At 45.1% G+C, this 14,716-nt stretch overlaps 1 protein-coding gene across 3 annotated transcripts in view; it reads right to left on the bottom strand.

Moving 5' to 3' along the window:
• The window catches only part of LOC121578032 (phosphatase and actin regulator 2-like), an 89,678-nt gene that overhangs the window by 21,528 nt on the left and 53,434 nt on the right, over positions 1–14,716 (bottom strand). For all 3 annotated transcript variants that reach the window (XM_041892086.1, XM_041892104.1, XM_041892094.2), the window contains exons 5-8: positions 8,601–9,132; positions 7,728–7,912; positions 6,891–7,047; positions 1,731–1,786 (exon numbers count right to left, since the gene is read on the bottom strand). In XM_041892086.1, the coding sequence (XP_041748020.1) occupies positions 1,731–1,786; positions 6,891–7,047; positions 7,728–7,912; positions 8,601–9,132 (930 nt within the window). The remainder of the gene's footprint in view (positions 1–1,730; positions 1,787–6,890; positions 7,048–7,727; positions 7,913–8,600; positions 9,133–14,716) is intronic.

Below are 14,716 nucleotides of genomic sequence, written 5' to 3'. Positions count from 1 at the left end.
TCTGCCTGTGGTCTGACTGGGGCCAGTGTGGTGCTGTCTGTCTGTGGTCTGACTGGGGCCAGTGTGGTGATGTCTGTCTGTGGTCTGACTGGGGCCAGTGTGGTGATGTCACCTGTGGTCTGACTGGTGCCAGTGTGGTGATGTCTGTTGTGGTCTGAATGGGGCCAGTGTGGTGATGTCTGTCTGTGGTCTGACTAGGACCAGTGTGGTGATGTCTGACTGTGGTCTGACTGGGGCCCGTGTGGTGATGTCACCTGTGGTCTGACTGGGGCCAGTGTGGTGATGTCTGTCTGTGGTCTGACTGGGGCCAGTTTGGTGATGTCTGTCTGTGGTCTGACTGGGACCAGTGTGGTGATGTCTGTCTGTGGTCTGACTGGGGCCAGTGTGGTGATGTCTGTCTGTGGTCTGACTGGGGCCAGTGTGGTGATGTCTGTCTGTGGTCTGACTGGGACCAGTGTGGTGATGTCTGTCTGTGGTCTGACTGGTGCCCGTGTGGTGATGTCTGTCTGTGGTCTGACTGGGGCCTGTGTGGTGATGTCTGCCTGTGGTCTGACTGGGACCAGTGTGGTGATGTCTGTCTGTGGTCTGACTGGGACCAGTGTGGTGATGTCTGTCTGTGGTCTGACTGGGGCCCGTGTGGTGATGTCTGTCTGTGGTCTGACTGGGGTCAGTGTGGTGATGTCTGTCTGTGATCTGACTGGGGCAAGTGTGGTGATGTCTGTCTGTGGTCTGACTGGGGCAAGTGTGATGATGTCTGTCTGTGGTCTGACTGGGGCCAGTGTGGTGCTGTCTGTCTGTGGTCTGACTAGGGCCAGTGTGGTGATGTTTGTCTGTGGTGCTGTCTGTCTGTGGTGATGTCTGCCTGTGGTCTGACTGGGGCCAGTGTGGTGATGTCTGTCTATAGTATGACTGGGGCCAGTGTGGTGCTGTCTGTCTGTGGTCTGACTGGGGCCAGTGTTGTGATGTCTATCTGTGGTCTGACTGGGGCCAGTGTGGTGATGTCTGTCTGTGGTCTGACTGGGGCCAGTGTGGTGATATCTGCCTGTGGTCTGACTGGGGCCAGTGTGGTGTGGTCTGACTGGGGCCAGTGTGGTGCTGTCTGTCTGTGGTCTGACTGGGGCCAGTGTGGTGATGTCTGTCTGTGGTCTGACTGCGGCCAGTGTGGTGCTGTCTGCCTGTGGTCTGACTGGGGCCAGTGTGGTGATGTCTGTCTGTGGTCTTACTGGGGACAGTGTGGTGATGTCTGCCTGTGGTCTGACTGGGGCCAGTGTGGTGATGTCTGTCTGTGGTCTCACTGGGGCCAGTGTGGTGCTGTCTGTCTGTGGTCTGATTGGGGCCAGTGTGGTGATGTCTGTCTGTGGTCTGACTGGGGCCAGTGTGGTGATGTCTGTCTGTGGTCTGACTGGGGCCAGTGTGATGATGTCTGTCTGTGGTGATGTCTGCCTGTGGTCTGACTGGGGCCAGTGTGGTGCTGTCTGTCTGTATTCTGACTGGAGCCAGTGTGGTGATGTCTGTCTGTGGTCTGACTGGGGCCAGTGTGGTGCTGTCTGCCTGTGGTCTGACTGGGGCCAGTGTGGTGATGTCTGTCTGTGGTCTGACTGGGACCAGTGTGGTGATGTCTGTCTGTCGTCTGACTGGGACCAGTGTGGTGTGGTCTGACTGGGGCCAGTGTGGTGCTGTCCGTCTGTCGTGCTGTCTGTCTGTGGTGATGTCCATAAGTGATCACTCACGTTTCAAAATGTTCCTCTGCTCCAGTTCCTCAGTACTGGGCCTCTGACTAAGTCGTCTGCGAGGGACAGAGAGGGAGAAGGAGGTGAGACAAAACCACTGTGATTTGTTCCCCTAAAGCTTTTTATCATCTTAAATCCCTTGGATGAAATATGATTTTAGTGCTACGAAGTTTTCAGGAATCTCACACCAGAACAGTTATTTCAGATTAGATACAATCTTGATGACAAACAAATACTGTTGAGAAAGTAGGTTTTGGAGACTTGGCGCCATCACATCTCATTATTCTATCTACAACTTTAATAACCCAGGATAGTTTGTGTTATCAACCCCCCACTGAAGAATGGAATCTTAGAAGAAGCCTTGGGTTATACACACAGCAAGTCATGCCGTGGTGTGTGTGTGTACCACTCTGAATAGATAATGACCATGTGTTTCGGGTCTTCTGGAGTGGTAGATCCCAAAACAATTACCAAAGCTAGAGTCATCAACTGCTGCTGCAGACAGTGGTGTGTGTCAGTGTTTCCTCTGGGAAAAATTTGTAGCAGTGGGGGCAAAAGGAGTGGGGGGGGGAGGTTGCGGAGGGGGGTTGAAGGGTGGTTGAAGGGGGTGGAACCTTCATATAATTTTTATGTAGAAGGACTGAGGAGCTCAGTTCTGGTGACTTTTTAAAAAGACGTTCTACTACAAAATGAATTAAAATAAGTATGCTGACACCATATAAAATAGATTTTCCACCTCCAGAAATGAGCCCTATAACACATTGGTAAAATTATTAGTTAAAATGATTTTAACATATTGGGCCATGTACAGTACAGTGGGGGAAAAAAGTATTTAGTCAGTCACCAATTGTGCAAGTTCTCCCACTTAAAAAGATGAGAGAGGCCTGTAATTTTCATCATAGGTACACGTCAACTATGACAGACAAATTGAGAATTTTTTTCTCCAGGAAATCACATTGTAGGATTTTTAATGAATTTATTTGCAAATTATGGTGGAAAATAAGTATTTGGTCACCTACAAACAAGCAAGATTTCTGGCTCTCACAGACCTGTAACTTCTTCTTTAAGAGGCTCCTCTGTCCTCCACTCGTTACCTGTATTAATGGCACCTGTTTGAACTTGTTATCAGTATAAAAGACACCTGTCCACAACCTCAAACAGTCACACTCCAAACTCCACTATGGCCAAGACCAAAGAGCTGTCAAAGGACACCAGAAACAAAACTGTAGACCTGCACCAGGCTGGGAAGACTGAATCTGCAATAGGTAAGCAGCTTGGTTTGAAGAAATCAACTGTGGGAGCAATTATTAGGAAATGGAAGACATACAAGACCACTGATAATCTCCCTCGATCTGGGGCTCCACGCAAGATCTCACCCCGTGGGGTCAAAATGATCACAAGAACGGTGAGCAAAAATCCCAGAACCACACGGGGGGACCTAGTGAATGACCTGCAGAGAGCTGGGACCAAAGTAACAAAGCCTACCATCAGTAACACACTACGCCGCCAGGGACTCAAATCCTGCAGTGCCAGACGTGTCCCCCTGCTTAAGCCAGTACATGTCCAGGCCCGTCTGAAGTTTGCTAGAGTGCATTTGGATGATCCAGAAGAGGATTGGGAGAATGTCATATGGTCAGATGAAACCAAAATAGAACTTTTTGGTAAAAACTCAACTCGTCGTGTTTGGAGGACAAAGAATGCTGAGTTGCATCCAAAGAACACCATACCTACTGTGAAGCATGGGGTGGAAACATCATGCCTTGGGGCTGTTTTTTCTGCAAAGGGACCAGGACGACTGATCCGTGTAAAGGAAAGAATGAATGGGGCCATGTATCGTGAGATTTTGAGTGAAAACCTCCTTCCATCAGCAAGGGCATTGAAGATGAAACGTGGCTGGGTCTTTCAGCATGACAATGATCCCAAACACACCGCCCGGGCAACGAAGGAGTGGCTTCGTAAGAAGCATTTCAAGGTCCTGGAGTGGCCTAGCCAGTCTCCAGATCTCAACCCCATAGAAAATCTTTGGAGGGAGTTGAAAGTCCGTGTTGCCAGCGACAGCCCCAAAACATCACTGCTCTAGAGGAGATCTGCATGGAGGAATGGGCCAAAATACCAGCAACAGTGTGTGAAAACCTTGTGAAGACTTACAGAAAACGTTTGACCTGTGTCATTGCCAACAAAGGGTATATAACAAAGTATTGAGAAACTTTTGTTATTGACCAAATACTTTTTTTCCACCAAAATTTGCAAATAAATTCATAAAAAATCCTACAATGTGATTTTCTTGAATTGTTTTTCTCATTTTGTCTGTCATAGTTGACGTGTACCTATGATGAAAATTACAGGCCTCTCTCATCTTTTTAAGTGGGAGAACTTGCACAATTGGTGGCTGACTAAATACTTTTTTCCCCCACTGTATATAGCCTATGCATATTATCAGGTATGCTATTAGCAATAAATATTATCACCTTTAGCCCAACTGATGCAGCAAAGTGCAAATAATTAGGCTGAAGCATGGGGTCGCCTATCTGCATTTACCCTATTGGGCTAATCATTAGCCAGATCTCAAATGTGATATTTTAACTAGTTATTATCATATTGATTAATTTTACATCCCAAAAAACTTGCATAAACACTGAATTTAATGTAGGCCTACCTGTTAGGGTAACTTAGGGTAACTCGCCACTTGGGGTAAAAAGCCCCCTGCCTGCACTTCTCACAGAAACCATTTCATGTCACAATTTTTCCCTCAACACTTTCCCTGGTTTCCACTACTCTCGCTCAACAAAAAATATAATCTGTCTCATCACAATTTTTAAAGTCATTCCAAATAAAGGATTTTGAGGTATAGAGTCGTTGTACCCCAAGTCACCCTACAATTAACAAATAAAGGTAAAAAAAAACAATTGACCGGTGTTACATTTAGCCCCACTCTCCCCTATGCACTCACTGCGAATTGCGGAGCAGTAATGGTGCTTAACCATGCCTCTGCCAAAAAAAAACGGGTTTAAAATGGCGCGAATATTTACGAGATGAGAAATAAATAAAGTAGGAATGGAAAGCTGGGATTCCCCTCTTTTTAACAAAAGCCATTAAAACTGCAGTTTACGTGATTGCAAGAATTGTTGTGCATTGACTGATTTTCAGAATGCATGTTTCCCTCCCTATGGCATTTATAACATGAATGCGCCACGAGAGGAATGGCATTTATAACATGAATGCGCCACGAGAGGAATGGCATTTATAACATGAATGCGCCACGAGAGGAATATTTATCTAGCATAGAACACAACAACAAGCCGACTAGACAAATATACAGAGAGGGAAAAAAGTATTTGATCCCCTGCTGATTTTGTACGATTGCCCACTGACAAATAAATGATCAGTCTATAATTTTAATGGTAGGTTTATTTGAACAGTGAGAGACAGAATAACAACAAAAAAATCCAGAAAAACGCATGTCAAAAATGTTATAAATTGTTTTGCATTTTAATGAGGGAAATAAGTATTTGACCCCTTCTCAATCAGAAAGATTTCTGGCTCCCAGGTCTCTTTTATACAGGTAACGAGCTGAGATTAGGAACACACTCTTAAAGGGAGTGCTCCTAATCTCAGTTTGTTACCTGTATAAAATACACCTGTCCACAGAAGCAATCAATCAATCAGATTCCAAACTCTCCACCATGGCCAAGACCAAAGAGCTCTCCAAGGATGTCAGGGACAAGATTCTAGACCTACACAAGGCTGGAATGGGCTACAAGACCATCGCCAAGCAGCTTGGTGAGAAGGTGACAACAGTTGGTGCGATTATTCGCAAATGGAAGAAACACAAAAGAACTGTCAATCTCCCTCGGCCTGGGGCTCCATGCAAGATCTCACCTTGTGGAGTTGCAATGATCATGAGAACGGTGAGAAATCAGCCCAGAACTACACGGGAGGATCTTGTCAATGATCTCAAGGCAGCTGGGACCATAGTCACCAAGAAAACAATTGGTAACACACTACGGCGTGAAGGACTGAAATCCTGCAGCGCCCGCAAGGTCCCCCTGCTCAAGAAAGCACATATACAGGCCCGTCTGAAGCTTGCCAATGAACATCTGAATGATTCAGAGGAGAACTGGGTGAAAGTGTTGTGGTCAGATGAGACCAAAATCGAGCTCTTTGGCATCAACTCAACTCGCCGTGTTTGGAGGAGGAGGAATGCTGCCTATGACCCCAAGAATACCATCCCCACCGTCAAACATGGAGGTGGAAACATTATGCTTTGGGGGTGTTTTTCTGCTAAGGGGACAGGACAACTTCACTGCATCAAAGGGACGATGGACGGGGCCATGTACCATCAAATCTTGGGTGAGAACCTCCTTCCCTCAGCCAGGGCATTGACAATGGTTCGTGGATGGGTTTTCCAGCATGACAATGACCCAAAACACACGACCAAGGCAACAAAGGAGTGGCTCAAGAAGAAGGACATTAAGAGTGGCCTAGCCAGTCTCCAGACCTTAATCCCATAGAAATCTGTGGAGGGAGCTGAAGGTTCGAGTTGCCAAACGTCAGCCTCGAAACCTTAATGACTTGGAGAAGATCTGCAAAGAGGAGTGGAACAAAATCCCTCCTGAGATGTGTGCAAACCTGGTGGCCAACTACAAGAAACGTCTGACCTCTGTGATTGCCAACAAGGGTTTTGCCACCAAGTACTAAATCATGTTTTGCAGAGGGGTCAAATACTTATTTCCTTAATTAAAATGCAAATCAATTTATAACATTTTTGACATGCGTTTTTCTGGATTTTGTTGTTGTTATTCTGTCTCTCACTGTTCAAATAAACCTACCATTAAAATTGTAGACTGATCATGTCTTTGTCAGTGGGCAAACGTAAAAAATCAGCAGGGGATCAAATACTTTTTTCCCTCACTGTACAAACTATTCTACTATGGGTTTGTTCGATTTTTCTATTAATTACTCATTTTGTTTGCAGAGGAAACGTACATGTGGAATGTTCTAGCATCTTCAAAATGCGCCTCAGCAGAAATATTTTTTCATGTTCAAATTTTTTTGTTGCGTGGAGGCAATGATTTTGTCGTGGCGCAGCACCACAGCAAAATGAGTGCAGCAGAAACACTGGTGTGTGTGTGTGCATGCCTCCAGGGGTGTACTCTGTACCTCACTAGCTTGGAGTGAATCTGCTGGCGGAGTTCCTGCCTCTCGGTCTCAGAGGTACGAGGCAGGATGTTCTTCTCCTCCAGCTCTCTCTTGCTGGGCCGGTTGCCCAGTCTGATGGCCAGGGTGTCCCTGCGGCGGATCTTACTGGCTAGAGAGCCTACAAAACCAATAATTATCATGTAAATCCAGCTAGCCCCCCAGTTTTATACTGTAGGAAAGTGTTCTGTGCAGTATATATAATAGTACATATAAAACCTCCCAGAAAGAAACACAAGAAGTGACATTGTTTTCAACAGTGTTTTGGTTGTTTGTAGTCCTTGTTTCTAGTCCATGTTTCTAGTCCTTGTTTCTAGTCCATGTTTGTAGTCTGTTTCAAGGGTGTTTTCCTTATTTCTAGCACTGCAAAAAGTGAAACAGCCTAAATATCTTATATTCAGGGATAATTCACTTAAAATATATATACATTTTTTTACCAAGCTAAATTATCTCACGTCATTCGCAGATAATTTTTTGTTGTTGATTAAAATAAGCAAAATTAAAAAAAATATATATATTTTACCTTAAGACGATTCAAATATCTTGGTTAATAAAATAAAATAAGCAAAATCATCTGCCGTGAGATAATTTAGCTTGGTAAGAAAGAAAAAAAAACATATTTTAAGTGAATTATCCCTCAATTTAAGATATTTAGGCTTGCTTAGATTTTGCAGTGAATGCACGAGTGGCTATGGATTAATTTGTTGCAAAGGCTGGACAGCATACATGAAGACTGACTGACTGACTAAAGGCTAGAATACAATTAGCTGTAAGCTTCTATATCTGCGACGGATTCCTTACTTGTGGTATACTCGTCCTCCTCTTCCTCTTCCTCTTCGTCGTCTCGGTAGAGGATGGGCCCATCTGAGTCGGAGTCGCTGACTGTGGAGTGGTAGTCAGACTCCATAGTGCTGTCTGGGATGACTGTAACCTCTGGGCTCTCCAGGTTAACACTGTGGAGCTTCTCACCAATCCCATTGGTAGGCCTGGAATCACATCATCAAAACTCGGATAAAGTGTTCTTACCTGATTGATTCTTGTCTATTGATTGATTTATCATGGCCATTGTTGTCGCAAAAAAAATTCAGATGAAGGGTGTATAGACCAAAACGCTGGGGAAAACAGGCCTTTCTTTCCCAACAGGCTTTTCCTCATGAACCTGGCATCATGCAAGATAAACTATCCTCTTTCCAGTGGTTGAAGGCCTACAACACAGACAGGGTTCTGTGACTTACAGCAGGGGTTCCCAAACTTTAGCAATGAGGAGCCATCTAAGAATACAGCACATAGTAAAACTAAGAAACAACTGATTTTAGAAGGCATACTGAGAGTGGTAGTGACTATAAGGTGGAGTACTGTACATTTATAGATTTTGACCTTTGGTTTGACCTTACGGTTGAACAGATGACCAAGTGCAATGCCCCCTGGGAAATTATCCAGCTTCTCTGGGAGAATAAGTGTATATTGGTAAATTATACAGTACAATGTTCCACACAGGATAGCTTTTTACACTGCTGTGCTGTCTTCTGAATCTGCAATATAAATGTTATTCTAATTATGTTGTTAATACCCTTATGAAGTGGCTGTGTGGCATTGCTCAACAATAACATTTTCTGTGCTGTTTTTTCTCTGTCTGAAACCCCATAATGAGGCTTTTCTGCACTAGATACATACCTCAGATTTTTCTCTAAGTCATGGTCTGCGTCCCCCGACTCATGGTCACCTCCTCCATCTTCCCAAGTCCCCAGGGCTTCCTCCGTGGAGCTCTCGCTTTGAGACTCAGTGAAGGAAGTGTCCTCATTGGTGTTGTTGACCAGGGGGGCTTTCTCCCCAGGGTCCTGAGGGCCAGCTCCTGAGGCATTGTCTTTATCCACCCCAGGCAGAGAGGAGTCTTCCTGAGCAGCAGGCCTGCCCTCTGGGCCAGAAGAGGGATTCTTCTTACCCCCCTCGTTCCCATCCCCAGGGCCCGTGAGCCGTCTCTCCCCTGATAGGTTGTCTGTGTCTGGGGATGCCTTTGGGGCTCCAGAGAAGCTGGAAGGGTCAGTTGCTAGTTGGAGGACGCGCTTGTTGGTCTTCTCTGTCCCGGTTGGGTTGGCAGGCCTGTCCTTGGAGATCTTTGTGGTACACGGTGTGGACGATGAAGAGGATGAGGACTGGGCTGTGCTCTTGGATGTGCCTCCAGCTTTCTTAGGATGAGAGGACTTGGCTAAGAGGAGAGGGAACTTCATTAGATTTATGTTAAACAACGGCAAAAACTGGCTGATGTCCTGTTGTATTTTATGCACTTTTGTTTGCGCTGTCATTTTAAATGACGAGCCCAGGGACTTCAGATGAACATGAGCCTTTTGTCTAAATCTGGAACATTAACAGTCAATGATATAAAAAAAATATATATATACGTTTTATAGAATGTTGTGGTCATGTGATGGAATTAGAAGAGTAAAATAATAATAATATTTGGTGGATTATAAGCAATAGTTTTTTGCATATCCCAACTCTCCCTGAGACACCCTCGGAGAGTGGGGGCACTGCCAGGGTCAGGGTAAGAGATTATTAGTGGCTGTGAAAGCGGTAGTATTGTGGATAGAGGTCGTATTGTGGATAGAGGTCGTATTGTGGATAGAGGTCGTATTGTGGATAGAGGTTGTATTGTGGATAGAGGTCGTATTGTGGATAGAGGTCGTATTGTGGATAGAGATCGTATTGTGGATAGAGATCGTATTGTGGATAGAGGTCGTATTGTGGATAGAGATCGTATTGTGGATAGAGATCGTATTGTGGATAGAGGTCGTATTGTGGATAGAGATCGTATTGTGGATAGAGATCGTATTGTGGATAGATGTCGTATTGTGCATAGTGGTCGTATTGTGGATAGAGGTATTTGTATTTATTATGGATCCCCATTAGTTCCTGCCAAGGCAGCAGCTACTCTTCCTGGGGTCCAGCAAAGTTTAGGCAGTTATACAATTTTAAAAACATTACAACACATTCACAACAGATTTCACAACACATTAAGTGTGTGCCCTCAGGCCCAACACAAAATCCATGTGTACGTGTGTGTAAAGAGCGTATGTTATCGTGTGTGTATGCATGCGTCTGTGCCTATGTTTTTGTTACTTCACAGTCCCCGCTGTTCCATAAGGTGTATTTTTATATCAAATTTTACTGCTTGCATGAGTTACTTGATGTGGAATAGAGTTCCATGTAGTCATGGCTCTATGTAGTACTGTGCACCTCCCATAGTCTGTTCTGGACTTGGGGACTGTGAAGAGACCTCTGGTGGCATGTCTTGTTGGGTATGCATGGGTGTCTGAGCTGTGTGCCAGTAGTTCAAACAGACAGCTCAGTGCATTCAACATGTCAATATCTCTCACAAATACAAGTAGTGATGAAGTCAATCTCTCCTCCACTTTGAGCCAGGAGAGATTGACATGCATATTATTAATGTTAGCTCTCTGTGTACATCTAAGGGCCAGCCGTGCTGCCCTGTTCTGAGCCAATTGCAATTTTCCTAAGTCCCTCTTTGTGGCACCTGACCACTCGACTGAACAGTAGTCCAGGTGCGACAAAACTAAGGCCTGTAGGACCTGCCTTGTTTATAGTGTTGTTAAGAAGGCAGAGCTGTGCTTTATTATGAACAGACTTCTCCCCATCTTAGCTACTGTTGTATAAATATGTTCTGACCATGTCAGTTTACAATCCAGGGTTACTCCAAGCAGTTTAGTCACCTCAACTTGCTCAATTTCCACATTATTCATTACAAGATTTAGTTGAGGTTTAAGGTTTAGTGAATGATTTGTCCTAAATACAATGCTTTTAGTTTTTGAAATATTTAGGACTAACTTATTCCTTGCCACCCATTCTGAAACTAACTGCAGCTCTTTGTTAAGTGTTGCAGTCATTTCAGTCGCTGTAATAGCTGATGTATATATAGTGTTGAGTCATCTGCATACATAGACACACTGGCTTTACTCAAAGCCAATGGCATGTTGTTAGTAAAGATAAAAAAAACTAAAAAAGTAAGGGGCCTAGACAGCTGCCCTGGGGAATTCCTGATTCTACCTGGATTATGTTGGAGAGGCTTCCATTAAAGAACACCCTCTGTGTTCTGTTAGACAGGTAATTCTTTATCCACAATATAGCAGGGGGTGTAAAGCCATAAGACATACGTTTTTCCAGCAGCAGACTATGATCGATAATGTCAAAAGCCGCACTGAAGTCTAACAGCCCCCACAATCTTTTTATCATCAATTTCTCTCAGCCAATCATCAGTCATTTGTGTTAGTGCTGTGCTTGTTGAATGTCCTTCCCTATAAGCTTGCTGAAAGTCTGTTGTCAATTTGTTTACTGTAAAATAGCATTGTATCTGGTCAAACACAATTTTTTCCAAAAGTTTACTAAAGGTTGGTAACAGGCTGATTGGTTGGCTATTTGAGCTAGTAAAAGGGGCTTTACTATTCTTAGGTAGCGGAATGACTTTTGCTTCCCTCCAGGCCTGAGGGCACAAACTTTCTAGTAGGCTTAAATTGTGGCAATATCGTCCGCTATTATACTCAGTAATTTTCCATCCAAGTTGTCAGACTCCGGTGGCATGTCATTGCTGATCGACAATAATAATTTCTTCACCTTTTCCACACTCACTATATGGAATTCAAAATTACAATGCTTGTCTTTCATAATTTGGTCAGATATACAGTGGGGAGAACAAGTATTTGATACACTGCTGATTTTGCAGGTTTTCCTACTTACAAAGCATGTAGAGGTCTGTAATTTTTATCATAGGTACACTTCAACTGTGAGCGACAGAATCTAAAACAAAAATCCAGAAAATCACATTGTATGGTTTTTAAGTAATTCATTTGCATTTTATTGCATGACATAAGTATTTGATACATCAGAAAAGCAGAACTTAATATTTGGTACAGAAACCTTTGTTTGCAATTACAGAGATCATATGTTTCCTGTAGGTCTTGACCAGGTTTGCACACACTGCAGCAGGGATTTTGGCCCACTCCTCCATACAGACCTTCTCCAGATCCTTCAGGTTTCGTGGCTGTCGCTGGGCAATACAATACAATCTATTGGGTTCAGGTCTGGAGACTGGCTAGGCCACTCCAGGACCTTGAGATGCTTCTTACGGAGCCACTCCTTAGTTGCCCTGGCTGTGTGTTTTGGGTCGTTGTCATGCTGGAAGACCCAGCCACGACCCATCTTCAATGCTTTTACTGAGGGAAGGAGGATGTTGGCCAAGATCTCGCGATACATGGCCCCATCCATCCTCCCCTCAATACGGTGCAGTCGTCCTGTACCCTTTGCAGAAAAGCATCCCCAAAGAATGATGTTTTCATCTCCATGCTTCACGGTTGGGATGGTGTTCTTGGGGTTGTACTCATCCTTCTTCTTCCTCCAAACACAGCGAGTGGAGTTTAGACCAAAAAGCTATATTTTTGTCTCATCAGACCACATGACCTTCTTCCATTCCTCCTCTGGATAATCCAGATGGTCATTGGCAAACTTCAGATGGGCCTGGAAATGCGCTGGCTTGAGCAGGGGGACCTTGTGTGCGCTGCAGGATTTTAATCCATGATGGCGTAGTGTGTTACTAATGGTTTTCTTTGAGACTGTGGTCCCAGCTCTCTTCAGGTCATTGACCAGGTCCTGCCGTGTAGTTCTGGGCTGATCCCTCACCTTCCTCATGATCATTGATGCCCCACGAGGTGAGATCTTGCATGGAGCCCCAGACCGAGGGTGATTGACTGTCATCTTGAACTTCTTCCATTTTCTAATAATTGCGCCAACAGTTGTTGCCTTCTCACCAAGCTGCTTGCCTATTGTCCTGTAGCCCATCCCAGCCTTGTGCAGGTCTACAATTTCATCCCTGATGTCCTTACACAGCTCTCTGGTCTTGGCCATTGTGGAGAGGTTGGAGTCTGTTTGATTGAGTGTGTGGACATGTGTCTTTTATACAGGTAACGAGTTCAAACAGGTGCAGTTAATACAGGTAATGAGTGGAGAACAGTAGGGCTTCTTAAAGAAAAACTAACAGGTCGGTGAGAGCCGGAATTCTTACTGGTTGGTAGGTGATCAAATACTTATGTCATGCAATAAAATGCAAATTAATTACTTTAAAATCATACAATGTGATTTTCTGGATTTTTGTTTTAGATTCTGTCTCTCACAGTTGAAGTGTACCTATGATAAAAATTACAGACCTCTACATGCTTTGTAAGTAGGAAAACCTGCAAAATCGGCAGTGTATCAAATACTTGTTCTCCCCACTGTACTTCTGATATACTTGGATGTGTAGTGTCAGCGTTTGTTGCTGGCATGTCACGCCTAAGTTTGCTAATCTTGCCAATGAAAAAAATCATTAAAGTAGTTGGCAATATCAGTGTGATGAATGAGCCATCTGATTTAATGAATGATGGGTTTGCCTTTTTGCCCCAAATTTCATTTAAGGTGCTCCAAAGGTCATATTGTGGATAGAGGCCGTATTGTGGATAAGCCATTTGGTAGATAACAGAAGCTACTCAAAACCAAATGAACTACTGTCACTCAACAAGAGAACAATGTGAACTCAAAGATTATTATAGCCAGAGGATAACAATGAACATAAAACAGGTCCCCTGTAGCTCAGTTGGTAGAGCATGGCGCTTGCAACGCCAGGGTTGTGGGTTCGTTTTCCACGGGGGGCCAGTATGAAAATGTATGCACTCACTAACTGTAAGTCACTCTGGATAAGAGCATCTGCTAAATTACTAAAATGTAAATGTGAAACAGAAATATGGAGAACCCAAAATCTGGCATTTCTTCACAGAAACTCATAAAATACCAAGCTAGGCAGGCATGCCCATCACATGCAACACTATTGGCTCTGGGTAACATAGTTTACTCTAGTGGGGTCAAATGAGACATGTGCACGGACCCTGGCGCACAGACAGACACACACAGACAGACAGACACTCACACACATTTACATTTACGTCATTTAGCAGACGCTCTTATCCAGAGCGACTTACAGTTAGTGAGTGCATACATTTTTCATACACACAGACACACACACACACACAGACACACACAAACACGACATGGCCACACCGGACCTAGGAAACCAAACGATCCATGAACCAGATCATCATGCACCAAAGACAAAAAATAAACCATATGAGCAAGGGTTTTCAGAGGCAGGCAGCAGGCAGACAGCAGGAAGGCAGCAGGCAGCAGGCAGACAGCAGGAAGGCAGCAGGCAGCAGGCAGCAGGCAGACAGCATGAAGGCAGCAGGCAGCAGGCAGATAGCAGGAAGGCAGCAGGCAGCAGGCAGACAGCAGGAAGGCAGCAGGCAGACAGCAGGAAGGCAGCAGGCAGCAGGCAGACAGCAGGAAGGCAGCAGACAGCAGACAGACAGCAGGAAGGCAGCACACAGCAGACAGACAGCAGGAAGGCAGCAGGCAGACAACAGGAAGGCAGCAGGCAGCAGGCAGACAGCAGGAAGGCAGCAGACAGCAGACAGACAGCAGGAAGGCAGCAGGCAGCACACAGACAGCAGGAAGACAGTAGGCAGCAGGCAGACAGCAGGAAGGCAGCATACAGCAGACAGCAGGAAGGCAGCAGGCAGCAGGCAGCAGGCAGACAGCAGGAAGACAGCAGGCAGAGAGCAGGAAGGCAGCAGGCAGCAGGCAGCAGGCAGCAGGCAGACAGCAGGAAGGCAGCAGGCAGCAGGCAGACAGCAGGAAGGCAGCAGGCAGCAGGCAGACAGCAGGAAGGCAGCAGGCAGCTGCAGACAGCAGGA

The sequence above is a fragment of the Coregonus clupeaformis genome, chromosome 1 (assembly GCF_020615455.1).
Source record: "Coregonus clupeaformis isolate EN_2021a chromosome 1, ASM2061545v1, whole genome shotgun sequence".
NCBI lineage: Eukaryota > Metazoa > Chordata > Actinopteri > Salmoniformes > Salmonidae > Coregonus > Coregonus clupeaformis.
Note: the sequence above shows the minus strand (reverse complement) of the source record. Positions and strands in the feature narration are given on the sequence as shown.